Raw genomic sequence first — 19,951 nt, 5'->3', positions numbered from 1 at the left:
GAGTTCTGGGAACTCAGAAGCTCCAGGGAGGGAATGTTTTGTAAAACCGAAAACAAATAAAGAACCTTCTTATCCCTTGTAGTTGTAGCTAAGGTTGCTTACATACTGACAGTTTAAAGCATAGGCTAAATAGAATCATGCAGCAAGAAGTGTTTTGCCTGGTACCTACCTTCGCTGTTAAACATATACTCAAAATATGTAAATAATGTAACTGTTAGTAGGGGGAAAAAAGCAAAAAGCATTTTCCTTATTTTGTTAACTCTACTGCTCCAATAGGCAAACCATGAAATTGAACAGTAATACAGAAACTGGGTCTGCAAATTAGACACCGACAAGTTTTTTTATTTTAATTTTTATTACAAAAGTATTAAAAATAATCTGCTAACATTTAAAGTTTAAATTAAAAAACCTTTGCAGCTCATCAGACTACCAAAAAGGAAATAAATGTAAAGAAGATATGCCATGCATTTCGTTCCCCATTATAAGCAGTCAGAACTCAGGAGCTTGCCATCAGGAAAGTCAGCTTGTCCAGCAGCTCTGCCTCCACTGCTGCAAATGAGTAAGGGACAGAGGCTTCGTTAAATCTCCTTTTTTTATTTTTTCAAAGCAAATTAAGAGCAAAGTACACACACAGTGTACCATTCTTAAAAAAAAAAGATCATTTTTATGCTAGCTGAAAATTACAGCTCACTGGTAAGGCTTATGTTCCAAGAACATAAGGAAAGAGAATTTTTTAAAACACTTAAATTCCATTAAAATTTCAGTTAAACTAATAGCTGCATATGCAGAATTTGTGAAATGTTGAGACTGATCATTTACAACATATTCAAAGAATGAACACCACACACAGAAAGATGGAATTGATGACTGTTTCAAAAGTGTAATTTTACTGGTGAACAGTTCATTTGCCAACTAATACAAGCACCGCTCCGTTTATTTCCTCTGAGGCAGATAGACAGATACAAACATGTAGGAAGATACATTGCCCCCATAATTATTTTAGTTCAAAATCCACTGTTTTGCAAAAAACAATCTTCATTAAGGCAACATACATAATTCAGAACTGTTTACTTCCATTGCCACTCTTTAAAAATAACACATTATCATTCTTTAAAAATAATACAAGTGTAACACTGTAGCACTTATGATGCTCAGATTTGACAGCTGCAGTGAGAGTACTTTAAAATATCTTTTCTTGAGGTTTGAAAAAAAACCAAGAATGGACTTACAATCTTACCTATCTCAAGATGATCAAAGCAAAGGATGAGCTTGTACAAATGGAGATACTATTGAACAGATATCCTATCACTTCAAGAATTTTAACTGAAGTGCAACTGGTTTTATTTCTGTTATCTTCCAGCTACACCATGAGTAATAAAGGCAAGTTCAAGAGCCTGCTGGGAAGGCGCAGAATTTCAGAATTGAGCTACAAGACCCAACTCAGTTTTCATTCTGCAGAAGAGTGAAATAATCCATGTGCTGAAACTTCAAAACTTCGTTTCCCCAGCTGGTCCATCCAGGCTGTAGGTTGCGAGCAAACAACTCCAAGCATTCCACATCTGGCTTGATAAACTCTGCCAGAACCGCTGTGCAAGAGAAAAAGAGATAACAACAGTGACAAAGGTACAAATAACAATAGTAAACAAATAAGATCTCCCCTGTGCTGCTAGTGGATGAAAACCAGAACGTTTCATTAAAAAAGGGAGAGATAGCAAATTAATTTCAAGGGTTTCATCAAACACCTGGACTATTTATAGTGAGAAAGTCATTTTAAATAAGTGCCCTTGAGATTCTCAACAATACTGTCAAAGCCTTCAATAGCCTTGATTTATTGGTTTTCATTTAGAGAAAGGGAATGAGGATTTATTTCAGCCTCCACATAAATGAGTTCTGAATTTTTCACTAATATCAACGAAACGCTTCCTAAAGACTCACTTTGCTCCTATAACACAGGGGCAACTTTTCTAAAAATAAACAAACCCTTTCCTTAATTCAGATCACATTCTTTTCCTCCACACCTTAAAGCGGATCAAATAATTTTTTTGATGACAACTGTTAAAAGGTAAAAAAAGAAACACTGTTAAATAAGCATAGCACTAAAAAGGCTATAAAAATGCAGGAACTTTTTTCCACAATAGCAACTTGGCAACTGAAAAAAATATTTATACAACTGTGATCTTTCATTCAGTAACATAAATCTCAAATTTCTTCTACAGTCGGGCATTTTTACTGCTTAAATCCAAATAAACAGACGCCTGTCATTAACATCCGTTGTGTCACTGATTATGACCGGTATTCTTGGAGTGACATAAAAAGACCTTGCATTTCACCTGTAAAGTATTATTGCAAACGGTTTATTGTTAAACATGTTACTTGTCGTACAGAGCCATTTAGTTTGTGGCTGGGTCAAACAAATTCTTAACTGCACTTCAGAAAATAGCTACAAAGATATTACATATAAAAACATGCATGAGAAAAGCAAGCATTTAAGGAGTACCCAACACAAAGGAGGCAGAAAGACTGAAAAACATATCTGTACTAAAAATTATCATAGAAAGTTGGAGTTGGAAGGAACCTTAAGGACCATTTAGTTCCACCCCCAGCTGCCCGGGGCAGGGACACCTTCCACTAGACCAGGTTGGTGAAAGCCCCATCCAACCTGGCCTTGAACACTTCCAGGGATGGGGCACCCACAACTAAAATTACATGTGAAGTTTTCATTTTTGTGACTGAGGACAAAAGAAGAAAAACTATGAAGCCATTTCCTTTTCTAAAGGATACCTTGATCATTTTTGTTCAAATCTCTCACTGGTTTCTGAATTTCTGTAGCTTAAAAATACAGCTCATAAATCCAGTATTATGTTGCTTGACTCAAGTCTATTCAGATACAATCACTGCAGAAAGCAAAAATACATCCAATCAACATAAATCAAAGTATTCAGGGAAATGCCTTTTTTTTGTGCAATCCAAGTTCTCACTCTGCATCAAGTTTGCCAGTCACAGACTCCCTGTGAGATCCCAGCCGATCTTGTCATGGATTGCTCCTACTGCAGAAAGATGAGCATCCGCTTCACTTGCCACAGAGTGTTAACCAAGCCCAGATGCATTTCCTACCTACATGATCACCTCTTCCAAAGTTTCAATCCATGCAAAACTTTTTCATAAGTATTTTGTAATGGGTGTTTCCAGGCTTTCTTGTATTTTGGCAAGGCATTTAAGTCTATTCTCCTTCCCCCAATCTTTAACAAATGTCAAATGAATGTCTCAGATGGGTTATCATCAAGGCAGCTTTTAATCTAAAAAATACTGCTACCAGCAGGAATCTTATTCTAAAAACCTGCTTCTTTTAGAGGCAAGCTAAAACATTTAAACAAATCTAACATTTGCAGAGAAGAGTCCGGGAGGTTTAGAGGAAAATGTACATTCTGACAGAAATGAAAAAAGAAAGCTTGCTGCACTGAACATTGCTGTTTGGTGTCATGGGAGTTCATCTAATTAGACACCACTTATGAGTAGCTGCTATTATACATTTTGCAAACTCACCATATTAAAAAAAAAATTATTGTTCTTTTTCCACACTTTATTTAGCTAAGCATTTCTTGCGCATGAACAGAGGACTGGAGCACCTCTCCTATGAGGACAGGCTGAGAGAATTGGGGTTGTTCAGCCTGGAGAAGAGAAGGCTCTGGGGAGACCTTATTGCGGTCTTCCAGTACCTAAAGGGGGCCTACAGGAGAGATGGGGACAGACTTTTTAGCAGGGCCTGTTGCAATAGGATATGGAGTAACGGATTTAGAGTATAAGAGGGTAGACTCAGACTAGATACAAGGAAGAAATTTTTTAAAATGAAGGAGATGAAACACTAGCACAGGTTGCTTAGAGAGGTGGTAGATATCCCACTCCTGGAAACATTCAAGGTCAGGTTGGACAGGGCTCTGAGCAACCTGATCTAGTTGAAGATGTCCCTGTTTATTGTAGGGGGGTTGGACTAGATGACCTTTAAAAGGTTACTTCCAACCCAAACAATTCTATGTTTCTATGATGTGGGCTAGATGAGGTAACAGCGAGGTGAATTGAGACCTGGCTGTGTGACAGAACTCAGAGGGTTGTGATTAATGGAGCAGTGTCAAGTTGGAGGCCTGTAACCAGTGGTGTCCCCCAGGGGTCAATACTCAGTCCAATATTGTTCAATATATTCATCAATGATCTGGATAAGGGGACAGAGTGTCCTGGATGAAGGGACACAGTATCCTCAGCAAGTTTGCTGATGATACCAAACTGGGTGGGGTGGCTGACACCCCAGAGGGCTGCGCTGCCATCCAGCGTGACATGGACAGGCTGGAGAGCTGGGCAGAGAAGAACCTAATGAGGTTCAACAAGAGCAAGTGCAGGGTCCTGCACCTGGGGAGGAAGAATGCTAGGCACCAATATAGGTTAGGGGTGGACCTGCTGGGAAGCAGTTCTGAGGAGAAGAATCTGAGGGTCCTGGTAGACAGTAAATTACCCATGAGCCAGCAATGTGCCCTTGTTGCCAGAAAGGCCAATGGAATCCTGGGCTGCATAGGGAAGTGCATGGCCAGTAGGTCAAGAGAGGTCATTCTCCCCCTCTACTCTGCACTGGTGAGGCCACAACTGGAATACTGTGTCCAGTTCTGGGCTCCCCAGTTCAAGAGGGACAGGGAACTGCTGGAGCGAGTCCAGCGAAGGGCAACTAAGATGATTAAGGGCTTGGAGCATCTGCCTTATGAGGAAAGGCTGAGAGAGCTGGGACTCTTTAGCCTGGAGAAGAGAAGGCTGAGGGGAGACCTTATTATGGCATACAAGTATCTAAAGGGTGGGTTGAAGGAGAATGGAGCCAGGCTCTTTTCAGTGGTTCCCAGCAACAGGACGAGGGGCAACAGGCACAATATGGAACACAGAAAAACTTCTTTACGGTGAGGGTGACAGAGCACTGGAACAGGCTGCCCAGGGAGGTTGTGGAGTCCCCTTCTCTGCAGGGAGAAGCAGAGGAGTTGGACTAGATCTCTAGAGGTCCCTTCCAACTCTGAAAATTCCACAATTCCATGACTTTAACAAATGTCTTCAAAAAATCTATTCTCTTTGTCATTTAAGAAAGCCCATGCTGCAGGAGGCTACACTTTTTCCACAGAAGAGAAGGAAGAGACTGTGGAAAGCAAAGCTCCAAAGCTTTCAATAAACTCTCTGTGAGCAGATCCCGACATCTGTAGGATATCTTTTTGACCCTAATGGGCACAAGATCATGCAGAGCTTAATGCAGGACCAGGCTTTGACTTTTATCCATCCTCCATAGAAAAACAAAATAGAACTATTTTATGCTTTATACAGGCTTCTAAGTAGAGGAAGCTATTATTTAGGTGACAAAATTTCATTTAGAGCACATTAGTAGTGTTCACATTTGTTCTTAAATTGTATCTTAAAATATCACAGCAAAGTCCAGTAATCAAAAGCAGTTTTACTAAGCACCAAAAACTTCCACACCTAAGAGAACAAATGTTAAAAGCACACTTAGGAGATTCAATCAACCTCAACGACTGGTTTGCCAGAAAGCAAAAAAGAAGCAGCCAAAAAAATGGGTCAGTTCAGCAGAAGCAGGAACCTTGTGCCAATCTTTCAATTGATTTTATTACAGACTTTAAAAAGGAAGTCCCAGGAACTTCCCCCTCTCCTGCCCCAAGAGACGGGGTTGTCTTTAGAGTCAGAGCTTTTTTTAAGAACAGAGACAGATTACACTTAATTCAAGATCACATTACAGTATGATTTTTCATTGCTAGGTTGTAGGTATTTACATAATCACATCAGGCAGTAACTTGCACTGCAATGAAAATTACCATATCAAGAGGGCAATAATGTGGCTGTATTTTGTTGGCATGAAATCTCATTACACTGGTTTCCCTAAAACAGAAATTCATGTTATAAATTATAGCTTCTTTGTTAGGCTTTTATATCACCAGAAGGCTATCTTAACACACATGGATCTGACATGCAGCCCTTAAGCAAACCCTGTAGTTTTCTTCCTCTCACAGGTTAGATCTACATCAGTAGAAAGATCAAATATTACATTTTTCCACAATAGGAATAGATTAAAAAAAAAAAACACACCAACCACATTTACTTCTATACCACTGACAATAAACAGCTTAAATACACAGTAAATACATTATTCTTTATTACTTGCAGATGTAATAAACACTACAACAGCAACACATGCCCCTGTACTTAGGCATGTATAACCCTAGGACACACAAAGCTGCCTGGTAGATACAATATTGGTCTTCTAGAAAACCCACTTTCTTCTGAAGTGCAATCCAGTGGTCAGGCAGGAGACCTGCCATACCTGCTTACTCTTAATCCCAAACATATATTGAAGACGCATGCTGCTAAAAGTGTTTGAACAAACAAAAGGAGGAATCGTTTTTGAAACAAGCAACAGTTTCCCCTTATGTTTTGAACTTGTTACCTAAATGACAAGTTCTGCCTGTCAAATCAGATACATAACATGAAAGTTACTTTTTTGGCTTTTTACTGTCCGATTTGACCCATACAATGCACAAAGCATACAACTGAACTCATTTCATAGTAACCCTTCAAAAACGTTTGCAACAGAGGTCCTTATTGCCCAGTTTGCCTAATCCCCAAACAGAGCAGGACCAGAAAGAGATATGAAACGCAGCACAAAGATCGCTTTACATCTCTGCATCTTTTCTGGGCTTCAAGTTAAACCTAGATGTTGATGCACCTATCAATTAGTCTAACAGTCAGGGCTCACACAGAGCATTTTTTTACTTCCAAGAACACTGTTATAACACAGCCTAACAAGTCAGGGTTGCTACAGGAGAAAGGGTTTCCCAAGATTTCCCATTGCACTCTTCTGCTGGAGATATGCAAAGCGGCTAGAACATAGCCAAGAATTAATTCCACTGTTTTTAAGCATACTCCTGTGCGATAATATTTTCTAGCCATAAACGTACATACTTAAAAATTGAAGGAGAAATAACTGTAACAAGAAGAATCAATAAAACAGGAAAAGGAAAAAAGGTGGAGTTCTACATTACTTCACATCGTCTGTGTAACAGAGTACCTTCTATGTCTTCTAAGAGCAATGTTGAATTGAATTAGGAAGAAAACCTGCTGTTATTTGATCCAAAACCAGTAGTAATAAGCTACTTTATGCAAATGCATTAAAATGAAATTTTAAGTACATTTACAATGACATATTAAAGCTCTAAGCATTGAAAACAGCACACGCATCACCAAAAACCCCTACAGTCTCAATTTCATGGTTAAATGCACTGTAGGAACCCAAACATCTCTTTTTGATGGCTTACTTTAATTTACATCTTTCTCTTCCCCCAGAGAGATAAAAATGTTATAATCAGTCATTAAGTGGCTACATATGTACCAACATACAGGCTTTACAGTAGTAACAAGAAATAAAGTGCTAGACAGCATCAGTAAATACTAATATTTTTGGCTTTGTTGCTACTTAAACAAAGCATAAAGAATGCACGTGACTCATCAAGTGTCCTTCTCACCCATTGCCAAATTTCTGCTTCTGTTCAAATTTCTTCTGAACCACTCTCAAATGTAGCTCAGCTGCTCTCTACTGGCCACTTGAGAATACTGCCCAATCATGAAAGTGCTACCCTTTTACAACACTGAAGTCAAAGCATCAGCAATTAGCTTTTGCCTTATGGTTTACCTTTTCAGAACATGGGTATGGAATGAATGGAGCTGCTAAAACTGTAGGATACACATGGACTTTCATAAAAACCTTGTAAGTCATGGATGTTGCCCACCAGAAAATTATTTTTTCAAATAGAAACATAAATGCTGCACAATGGTATCAAATCCCAGCATTCAAGAAAAGACTCAAGAAATAAATAAATTAGCACAGACAAATTTCTTTCAAAACGCATTCAGGATCATAATCTATAAAGGATTCCCCAATATGGTTTCTAGATTCTGCCCTACAAAAGAATTGTTCTGAGGGGCATTCTGGCACTAGAATTCTTTGTAATGCATTGAGGCTGCTGGTTTGCACCCTTGGATACCTCACAAGTTTCTTGTTCGTGTCCGAGTGCACTGCTAAGTATTGGTTTTCTGACAAGGCCCTAGGTGGCTGCCTCACAAAGCACTACTGTACCATTCATTAGCTTAAATCAACACACATACTTCCTGCTGTAACACTAATTCTTAAAGATGTGGCTTCAGAACTGCAAAAAAGATCCTCCTAGAATTGCTTTTTTCTTTTACTTTATTTTTAGCTAACAAAAGTATGTGTCTTCTACTAGTTTTTGAACAGGTATACATACATATGTTAATTTAATAAATACAAGCCCAAAATACAAATTTAGAGCCTCCCTGAATGTGTAGATTAGCTTCCTAACTGAAGTTTTTGTGTTCCTTGGGAACAGAAAAAGGAAAGCATGTCAGTGAAGCAAACTGTGATGTCTCTCCTCTCCAACAGGATTACACATTTCTTCTCCCTGCCTTTTCCAACATGATTACATAGCACCACACACACCTAGAATATCTGCAGATTCATCATGAGTTCTCCCCTCGGAGAAGGATGAAATCATTTTTGTGACAGGTACTAAATACGTTTCTCACCATAGCACTGTAAGGTACCTGGGTACAATAATGATGGAAGAAGTATGACTTTCTAGTAATGTAATTAGTCAAAGCAAGCTTGCTCCAGAACAATGTGCAAAAGGTAACATGTAACACAGAAATCTTCAAATCCTTTGGACCAGACTCTGAAAAGCTGAATTCATACCCACACCAACTAGCTAGCTGGAGCTACTGCATCAATTTCAGTAAATTAGACAGCTCCTCAGAAACAAACAGGGCACGCCTTATTTGTTCCCTATTGTTAACTATTTCAAAATAATTATTTTTTTTGATTTAAAGACACAACTGTACTGCAGACATAAGCAGCTCATGCAGATATAAAAACATTTCTTTCAGGATGACATAATAAAGAGGTTTTGACTTATCAGCCAAGTAGAAGATATTCTATTTTATATATTCCTAAAGTTCCCCCCTCCCCAGGCACTTTAGGTCATTTGGCATAACTTCATACACACAGTATCTGTAAACTGTTCCTGAAGCATTTAAAACACAAATTTAAGAAATCCATCTTTTGTTTACCTGTCTAACCAAAATATTAACACAATAAAGCTTGAGGTTCCACTTTTCATATTCATTTTTAGAGACAAAAACACTTAGGTGCCTGACAACATTTTTAGAAGCATTGAGGAATCATAAGTCCTGTTGTGCAAAATTGCTTGGCATATAAGAAATTAAGGCACTTCATATGTGAAGATATCTCATTCTAGGTACATCATTTTAGACATCCAAGTCCAATGCCCAAACAGAAATATTACACAGCAAAACGTACCAGTAAGAGGGGGTTTGTGTGAATGCAGACTGCAGGGTATGCTGACAATTAATTTATGTTCTGGAATTGGAAGTACATCTTCAGATTTCCTGTCGTGTAAATCAGAACAAGAAAGGAAGTATGAGAATGAATACCAAACATGATGCTGCAGGTCTCACAGAGCTACTTCAGATGGCAGGTAACACACAGCACGCACATTCACAATCAAACTTCAGATAAGTCGAAGGGAAGTTAAATGTTGCTTAGCCATAACGTATAAAAGGACAGTTTATGAAATCACTGGTGCTTTAGACAAAACATGGTTAATTATAGCCATACAAAGCCATTGAGAACAAACAACATAGGCCTGTATGTTTTCATGTGCAGAAAGACATCAGCATCCCCAGAATGGTATCAGCCTGTGCCAAGGACTCATGGTCCAAGAGAACCTGTCAGCAAACAAAGTCCCATCCACAAGGCTTCTATCTAAGCCAGTCCAAGGTTTCCACCCTTTAGTCTCACTAAAGCACCCCCTCATCCCAAAGTTACTAAGGCTATCTTTAGGTCCAAAACCAGCAAAAAAGATGACATCAAGAGAAGATTTCGGGACATTATACTGTATAGTGAACAAGCGATACATACAAATAGAATCCTAGCAGCCTCAAAAAAGACATTTACCATAAATATCCTGGCATACCTTACGCCTTCCTTTACATCTCCTTGCACTCTCCCCAATACAAGAACTTCATAGGGTTTTTTGTGTAAAGAATCCAAAGGCAATACAAATTCTCCAGCTCTAGTAATCTGACACAAAGGAGTTAAAAAAAACACAGTGGAAGATTTTCACATGCAATTTTTAAGACATTTTCTTTGATAAAAAGGAAGATACTGATGATACCATACCTACCATATACAAATGCACATAGTAATAAATAGACAAATTATAAGAATATAAAGTGTCATAGTGCAAGCCCTGTTTGTCTCAAAAAAACCCAACAAAACAAACTGAGAACTTACTTTTACCCAGTGCCACTCAGCAAGTGTCTTCACAGACCAATGAGGATAAAGTTCATCCTTAACAAAACGTAAGTGTTTCTGTCTATTAGTCACCCACATGACTACAAGACAATTTGGAGCAGCTAGTGCTGGTACAGGAATCTGCTTGATTTGCCATGAAGACAAGTGGCTGTATCTATATGCCAATACAGTGAGAAAGCAAGTTAGCATACACTAAATAAAAATTGCAAAGCAACACAAATGGATAAAGAAATTACACACCCAAGACATTTCAAGAATTATGTCCTGACAACACAAGTCAAAAATGGATCAAGACTGACACCCAGTGGCCAAATCTGATGGAGTCCAATACAAAATCTTTTGTCTGTACTTAAGTTTTACTGAGCAGAACCTTTAACTACATATTTCTACTATTCCCCCAAATAAAGTATTATGAGTTGTGATTCTGAAGAAGTCTAAAAGCCTCCATTTAACTCACAAGCCCACATTTTATTTAAGAACTATCATATGTAATTCCATACTCTCATCTTTACACCAGAACAAAGCTATTTAGTGAAAACGAGCTCTGTAGTCAATGTAATATTCACCTGTCATAATAAGCAGTCTCTTTTCTGAATGAAAATGACAAGTGAGTCATTTACAAATGCAAGGGAAACACTCATTTGACTGGCAAGTTAAAAGGTCATGAAAGAGTAATCAGTTCTCCAATTATTTGCAGAAGTTACTCATTATTTTTAAATTACCATTCACAGTAAAAGTTCTCTAGGCTATTCAGAAGAGTTCTGCACATTTTTGAGCTAACTATATGCTACATCGGTGAATGTAGCATGCTTCGCAGATTTTGTCCTGTTCTACAATTTTTCTCATGATGCTGTTCTACACTGTGAGTTGCAATTCATGGAACCTACAGATTGCAGCAAAAACATTGGCAAACTATCTACTGGATTTGACAGCCACTGTCTAGGTACCTGCAATCCCTATACAACGCAACAGTGAGAACAACAGTGAGAAACAGGTAACAAGGACAAAATCCAAAATAACTCCTGGACTACACTGCCTAGAGAAAACAAGATCACAACCTAGATGTGAAATGCTTAACAAAGATTAGCCACCAATAAGGTAATTAACAACAGTGATAGCTCTTCCACCTTTTCCCTTTATTTTGTAAGGGAGAGAGAGTCTTGCTGGCAAATTCATGCTTGTGAATAACTACAGTTTTCCTTTGAGGAACTTACAGAGTTAAGAAAAACACTTTAATGAGCTAACTATGGGTTTCTAGAGGTTTCTGTAGGGCTTTCAAAGTAAAGCCTACTAATCAGTCCCTGCATCTTCAAATGATGTCTTCATAACAAGCTTCAAAAGCTACAGTAGACATTATTCTAGAAAGTTGTAGGGCCGTAATTCCTGCCTGCCCTTCTTTCACATGGATACAATTCTATGGTAATCAAGATTGCTCCACTGGCATAAGCCTGATGTTACTCAATGGAGAAGGAAGCCCATACAATTTCAAGTTAATGACTTCATAAACTACAGTACTCAAAGTTCCTACTGCACTTGAGGAATTTACTGCTGTATTATCACTTCCTCTCTTCTACCCATCAGACTAAAGCTCAAACTACACCTCAAATTAAAAAAAAAAATCTAGAACTTCTAAACTGGACTTCAGTCTTGGAAATAGTTACACATTTATCTAGCTTTATGCCCACTAAAGTAACCATATTAATTTCAAATGACTATCAGCATGATCCGAGCCTTACAAAACAGTTGACTCCAGGCTTTCCTTATAACTCTCAAGGACTCACATTCTCATTTAAGATCCACTCTTGCAAATATTTTGTAGGCAAAGCATCCAACCCATTTTTATTAATTCCCTGAGACACTTCATAGACTTGAAGATAGGCATGTGCCAAAATATTTGCTACTTTAAGCTACAGTCTCACAGTTATATTGGTCTTGGACTGCATCAGGGTATTAAAATGTTAATTACCCTTTGTAAGCTAGAACAAAGTTTAATTTTAAAATAAAATTTACCTGTTGCTTCTTTTAACAGACTTGTTCTCCCATGGTGGATCAATCACAATTACATGATACTTTTTCTTGTCTGGGAAGTGAAATTACAAGAAAAAAAAGCCAGTAAATTAGATTTAAAATAAGTCTTAGTTAAAACTGATAAAGGCTTAACTAACCACATAAAGACAACACTTACAGAGCCAACTATGCAGCAAAACCACAACTTTCCTCTGTTCTTTCCCAATAAGAAGGTAAAAGGCTTCTAGCATGCTTGTTTTAATCCAGATAATCATATACATCAGAGATTCTTAGGCTGATTACCTAATGAAAGGACATCTAAGATTATGATCTGTGTCAGACCCCTCCAAGAAATTTTGAACATCTTTGGGACTTTCAGAAAAAAACTGATAGCAGAGTGCAAGTCTCAAAGATGAAAATTTCTCCGAGCTTCCTAACAGAGGCTATGTAATAAGGCACCCAGCTGAGTCAAAGGCTGCAGCCCTGAATGGAAGATTCCTGTCCTGTTTGATCTTTCAGCAGGCTAATTAGGACACACAGAGCTCCAGTCCAGCCCTGGAAAACTGTGTTTTGCACTACTGGAGGTGAAGAAAGACAGAGAGCTAGACTCAGTGTGTGAAATGGAAGTTAATGGACAAGAGAAAGAGAACTGAAAGACTTTTAATGGGAAACCCTGGGTTTACTTTAGTTGGAGGATAGAAGATCCATGAAAAAACGGGACTCTTTTTTTTTTTTCCACAGAACATATTTGTTCCTTCATTGAGTCTGATGGTAATTATTTAAACAGCTAATAAGAACAGCAGCTTCATATTTAATGTCCATTAAATGTGCTTTCTACATCTTATTCCTTTGTTAACATTGGAGTGTTATCCTGACAGGGGGTTGACAAGCAAGAAATACTGAAAGGGAAAAAGAAAGATAATAATTAAAATGTACAGTAGACTTCCTAAAAAAAAAAAAAAAAAAAAAAAAAAACAAAACACAAAATATCTAGAGTAATGGCATTATAATATTCACCACTGATTCCTTAAAAAGCATTTTCTCAAGTTTCTTGGCCTAGTCTCTGACCTTTGGGAGAATCCAAACTTGCTATATGCATAGCTGTGATTCAGAAAATAGTGATCTTCCTTCTTTCATAAAGTTGGCTAAAATTATTATTTGGATAACAAGATTCCACCTCCTGCATGTCATCTTAGTAAAATAAAAAAAAATATCAGTGGATATTTAAGTTGCATATTAGAGGGGAAGAAACATATGTAACTAACAAATCTAAAATTACTGATTAGAGGGTAGAGCAGTAATGCCCAGCTTTTGCTTAAAGGCAACATCTTTCCTTTAAGACTGACAAAGCTTAGCTGGTGATAATAAATAACAATAACAACAAAGGTCAAGTTGAAAGCTAATGGAATGGTGAAGTACAATGAAGAATGTTGTATGCTGTCAGCTTAAAGCTTTCTGCATGACCCATTAAGGCTGGGGATACTGGCTTGGATACCTTTTGGGTTACTTTTAGAGTTACTAATTCCAAAATCCCATCACCTCCCTATCACTGATTTTGGCTTAGGCCAACACTCTCAGCTATGAAGTGCAGCAGCTGAGAAGTCAACTCTTGTTTGCTACTCATGTTTTTGCTAAAGTGGTGTTTACCTCCAGCTGGGTGCAGCAGCTTCTCTGGACACTGGGATTGGTTTCATCATCAGTTTATGCCTATCTAAATAAACCCTACCGCTCAACAAGATTTATCTGTAAGGGAATGTTGCTTTAAGTTGCATAATCTCATCCCTCTCCCATGATCTAGTCTACCTAAAAGCCAAGACAGAAGGAACACTACCCTAGTAGCAGCATGGACTTATCTTTGTTAAAGCCTCATCGTACACAATAGGGAGCCAGTACCATAGCTAATCCCAATTTAATGCATTTACGTGACTTTTATACTGACAGTGGCTCAGAACGTGCTCACAAGCTGCCATATTTTAGGCTTCATGTAAAATGCTGTGGCTGAGACTTTTAAAGGAGCCTCCAGGAGACAGATAATTCCCCCACGGCACAAGCTCCTAACCACCCAAGATTCCTTTGAAAGCTCTCACCTATTAACACAAAGTTTTGAAAGCTCGCAGCAGCATTTCCCATCAGTGTGATTCTGTATGTTAAAATCTGTTCATTGAATCCTTAGTCATCTTGACATTAAATGCCCTTCTCAGGCAAAAGAGAAGTGGTAAATTCTAATGCCTAAAGATACTTACAGTTCAGCAGGGGCTGTAAACATGAAATATCAGATAAAAGGAAACTGCTTTTTGGTGGAACCAAGTACTTCTGCCCCATTAACACAACTATCTTTGCACAGTTTGAGCTATTTTCTGTAACACACGAAAGCAGGTCCTGCTCTGGAATGGAGGTTTCATCATCTAGCACACATACAGCTTGATGGTCGCTTTCATTCACGGCTGGAAATTGCTTTGCCATTTCACATAATTCAGCCAACCCACAGCCAACGTGTCCAGGAACAACATTCTTCCTGCAACTGAGTTCTGCAGTAGGGCGGTGAAGAAAACCACTTTTGAGTCCTTCTTGGACTAAATGCAAACTGCCTTCCCAAATGAGCTTCCTGACCTGTATGGTCATAAAAAAACAGGGGGAAAAAAAAAAAAAAATCTTTCAAGTATCTACCCGATCTGGGAATGAGACAAATCAAAACATTTTCAATCTGCAGAGTGGAAAAAGCATCCTTGCCAAATACTGAGATCATTGACTCAAAAGCTACAAGGGCATGCTAGTGAGGCCATGCTAATTTTTGTTGTTGTTGTTTTTGGTAAAGTGGCAATGATTAGAAGACTGGAGAAAGAAAGACCGAGAAACTACAAAATAAAACATTTCACAGACAATAGAGGCAGAATATTATTGTTCTAAAACAAATTTCAAAGCAATAATTTGAAGTATAAATTCAAAGTCTAATCTAATTTCAAGTTACTGTGCCCATAACATTTTTAATTGGGATGTACACTGGGATCTAATAAAAAAACCAGTATTTTCACATTTAAATTCACTTCTAGAAACAGTACTTTATGCATTTTAAAAGTAATATGGAAGTAAAAGAAATTAAGCTATTAGAATTTAGTTTTGCAACTTTTCTAAGTGACACATCTCAAATAATCTGCCGGCGAGTCCAGGGAGACGAGATTCTTGGATCTATATATACTATCATTCACTTCAGCACCCTCTCTTAGTAAAATTTAGAGACCTAGTTTATTCCCAAATCATTGAACCTTCATGAATTTGAATTACCAATGAAGCACTTTTGTTCATTTAGAATAGCAATATTGCCAGTTACAGTAGCTTTATCGAAGGTTTAAAATACTTATTATGGTTTCTAAAGCTCCTGATCATGGCATCTTCAATTTTAGAAGATGTTTTTACAAAATATTTTTATTACAGTTTCCAAATTAAGGAGGGGGGGGGGGGGGGATTTTTCATAATTTCTTTAATAGCGCCACCATCTAGACATTTGAGGGGAGAGAGTCATAATTTTTCAGTACCTTGGTACCTAGGAAAAGTTCATACTGCTTTAACAGAATTAATAAATGTATCTTTAGAAATGCTACAAGTTGTACAGCTGAATTAATGCTGATGGCTCTTCTTCTTAGCCCCAGGTGTTAATTCACATGTGGGCAAAGCTTCTTGACTATCAAGCAATTTAAACAGTAGTTTTAACAAATGGCTGAAGAAATTCAGCATATTTTGTACTGTTCCCTATGTTGACGCCAAAATTCATAAGTGGATCCAAAGCCTACTTCCACTGGCACACACAAATTTGGGTTGGTTTTTTTGGAAAATTATTCTAAGATACAAGTAAATGCCAAAATAATCTGAATTGACTAGCCAACATTTAACACTACAAATACAGTGAAAAACAATATGTTCTAACCTGTGAATGGTCTCAGAGGCTAACTGGGATCACAGGTTTTTCAAAACTGTCTTTTTTTACATATTCACCAAAAATCATTTGAATTTACACAAGCCTCCAAGACAAAGTTCTTCTCTTCATTTCTTCCTTTATTCTTACTGCTGAATGGCTTTATTTTAGCTAAAAGGTTTAAACACTCATAAACTTCTGTTGGATGTTGAACTTCCAAGTTCTCTCTTTTAAGGTGATTCTAACATGTAAAGCTTATTTACAACAATAATTACAGGACCTCTACAATGCATCATAGCAAACTGCATACATTTATCACAAAATTGTTGGCAAGTAAGAGAAAAAAAATTTAGTCATTTAATATAGTCCAAGAGGAATAGAATTAAACAAAAAACCCAATATAACTAACACCTTTGTCAGAGGAAAGAAAGCAAGCGTAGGTCCTAGTTCAGCATTTCATTTCAGATCCGTCACTTCCTGGTCAACATTCAGCTCATCACTATATAACACTCACTTATCCATAACAGTAAAAGATATTTTATGAATGCAGCTTCCAGCTCTTCAAAACTTCTCAGCTTCCGTTTGATGCCCAGTTTGTTTTGCACATATCTACATAGAAGATACTCTCTGTATGCACTTACTCATTTAAGGACTAGAGAGATGACCTTCACATTAGTGGAACAAGCTACAAAAACAGAACTTGTTCACAACCATGCCTTGCACTCCCTACATGGTTCAAAGTCAGGTATCATGTACTTGCAAAATATACTCTTGTTCAAACTTACCTTTGAATGGTATTCTAAAGCATCTAGTTCACCTTGGTTGAATACACATTTCCTTTTACGTTTCTGCAGAATCAGCAAACAGTGGACAAAAACAAAAGTCCGTATTACTCCATGATGAAATGAAAAAATAATCAAACATACCCAAATTACAAAGTAACTCTTCTAAAAGCAGAGGAAATTTTTCATCTCTTATCACAATAGAAGCCCAATAAGCAAAAAGACAATCTCAAAATACCTGAGGCTGTTGTAGGTATTCTCAAGCTACATAGGCTTAAAGCTGGGTTATGTTACTCATGGCGCTGGGATCTGAAGGTACCTAGTGCATGCCACAGTTCACATTCATGCCTCCTCGGGGTCCATACCAGAAGGTATTTGTTCAGCTGCCAAGCGCAGTTTACCAATAACAGGAGAAAATTAACTAGGTCTTGCACAATTACATTTATTGGGTTAGACTTGCGACTCTCATGTTTTTTGGTCCATAAGGAACAGCACTGAACAATCCACATACTGAAAGCAAATTCATACTGTACTCTCTTCTTGTTAATCTGCACATTCTTGACAGCTAACACAGTTTCAGCTCAAGTCCCTAATCACAACCAACATCAAAAGATTTTGTGAGCAACTCACTGCTTTTGAATCACAGGATGCATATTACTGACACAAGGGACATAAGAATATCCTCACAAGTGCTCCCATCTTCCTTATATCATGAAGTTTATTGTGGGAAAATTCCTGCTTTCCTACATAAGCTCAGGAAACCAAAACGCGCAACACAATGTTAGTGGTATATTATTTACCAGGGGATTACTGCAATTTACTGCGTTATGGAGAACATACCTTCCTAGCACCGGCAACAGACTCTCCAATGCCACTCTTGGCTTCTTCACAGCGTTCCCCTCTGTTGCCGCTGGCCTTTACTTCTGTGAGACTCACTTCAGGGCATCCCTGCCATAGCTGTTCCTCAGGAGCTGCAGCTATATGGGGCTTTGAAATGTCAAAGAACTCCTCCCGAAACACATATCTCTTCTTTGCTGTTTTACCTTCTGTTTCTACTGCATCTCCAGGTCCAGGAATAGGACCATCACTTGATGAGGAGGTGGCAGCAAAGGTAGAAGTAGCATGACAATCTCCAATAGAAGTGACAGAAGTATTGAGAGTGACACCACTAGGGTGTGCAAGGGAGTCACAGACCTCATAGCCACACTGGTTGATGAAAGAGAGATGATCCACAAGCCACCCTGCTGTCAACCGATGTACCACAGACATCATAGCTCCATTTTTCAGGAACTAAAATCAACTCCCTGAAAACATAGCTGGCAATCATAGGCACTTCCTGAAGCAAGCTCCTCCTGTGGGAATGTTTTTAAGAGTTCACTTTTCAGAACTACCACTATTTGATAAAGTGGCCATTTATCTTCTGACAGATATTGCCATACCCACACATGACACACTGTAGAAACCTCTAATTTCAGCTGGTTTCCCCGTTATGACTTTATGTTGCACCCCTATTTCACTTTTTTTATAATTAAACCTTTACATAACCTCCTATGGTTTTATATAGTATGGATTTACTCCAAGATGACTTTTCTAAAGAATTAGAAAACAGTACTATGACACAGCAATTATACAAAACAAGACTTTATACAACAGCCCTCAGGAGCAGCAACATAAGGACAGGGGCAGCCGCGGCACCAGGGCGGCAGAGGCCAGGCCACAGGGCCCGCAGGCACACGCAGGGCCTAAGAGCTCGGGGGTGGGAAGAGCGGCCCTAAGGGCGCAGCACCCTCCTCACGGCCGCGGCGGGCGCAAGCACCGCGGACCCGGAGGGAAGGAGCTGCTAAAGCCTGTGCGGCGGGGACCGGCACGGCGGTTCCAAGGCGCTACAGGGCTACATAAAGGAGGGTGCTGCCCTCCGCCCCCATCCCTCCCTGCGGCCAGAGAAAAGCCCCGGGGCTCGCCGTAGCACAGCAGCGCCTCACACGCTTACCGCTGCTCCGCTCCCCGTGAGCGCCGCCATCTTGACACACAACCGCAAACTTTTTCTCCTACCGACTTCCGGGGGAGCCCGGCGATTTTGTAGGCGAGCGGCCAGGCAAGCGGAAGTGACGACACCCCCCAGCGCCCCCTTTCACTCTTTACCCTGCTTCTTCGCCGTTCCGCTGTGACGTAGCGCGCCGCGGCGCGCTGCGTGACGTAGTCGGCGGGCGGATTTGAAATTGAGAGAGAGGCAGCGGCGGCGTCGTTAACGGTAACGGCTGGGTTGTTGAGACGAGTCTCTCTGTGGCGCGGGCCCTCCCCACTGAGGGAGGGAGGGAGGCAGGCAGGCAGGCAGGCGGCGGCGGCGGCGGCGGCGGCAACGGCAACCCCAATCCCAATCCCGGGGTCGGCGGCTGTGGGGCGGACAACAGGCCCTGCCCCGCCGGTGCCCGGGGGAGCCGTTTGCCGCGCACTGAAGGGAAAACCTTGTTTCTCCTGGCGCGTTGACTCAAGCGAGCTTTGCTTGTCAAGCTAGTCGCTTGGTGCGTTCCTGACAGCGATTCGCTCTGTCTGCGGTGGATCCCGTCGCTGGTAAAGTAATGGAAGAACGCAGTTTCTTCCCCAGGGAAAATGAGGTCGCGGGTAAACTGCCCTGTGAAGTGGGTTTAAGCTAAACGTCTGTCGTGGTTTGTGAGAAGTGGAACTAGAATTGTGAGGCTGAAAGTCAATTTATGTTGATGTGTTTTGGTAATGTTTGTAATGAAGGTTTTTCGATTGGTTATAATTCAGTTATTTGAGCCCACCTCACAACTAAAATAGATCTGCTGTAAAGGG

General features: G+C 39.4%; 1 protein-coding gene across 2 annotated transcripts; it reads right to left on the bottom strand.

The window, feature by feature from the left end:
- Positions 1–356: 356 nt before the first annotated feature.
- On the bottom strand, positions 357–19,181 carry METTL4 (methyltransferase 4, N6-adenosine). 2 transcript variants are annotated; one of them, XR_014268854.1, is made up of 10 exons: positions 19,128–19,181; positions 17,978–18,489; positions 17,141–17,203; positions 14,689–15,055; positions 12,449–12,518; positions 10,418–10,592; positions 10,098–10,204; positions 9,422–9,510; positions 1,238–1,586; positions 357–549 (listed from the first exon to the last, which is right to left on the bottom strand). XR_014268854.1 is itself a non-coding variant. In XM_082479030.1 (9 exons), exons 2-9 carry the CDS (start codon positions 18,407–18,409, stop codon positions 1,441–1,443), a joined length of 1,449 nt encoding a protein of 482 aa, XP_082335156.1. In that variant the 5' UTR covers positions 18,410–18,489; positions 19,128–19,181; the 3' UTR covers positions 357–1,440. The 2 variants fall into 2 exon arrangements, 1 of the variants encoding a protein (XP_082335156.1); XM_082479030.1 differs by having other exon boundaries at positions 357–1,586.
- Positions 19,182–19,951: the final 770 nt, after the last annotated feature.

Source organism: Vanellus vanellus (assembly GCF_965231255.1).
Source record: "Vanellus vanellus genome assembly, chromosome: 2".
In the NCBI taxonomy this organism is placed as follows: Eukaryota; Metazoa; Chordata; class Aves; order Charadriiformes; family Charadriidae; genus Vanellus; species Vanellus vanellus.
The sequence above is the reverse complement of the archived record's forward strand: the minus strand, read 5'-3'. Positions and strand labels throughout refer to the sequence as shown.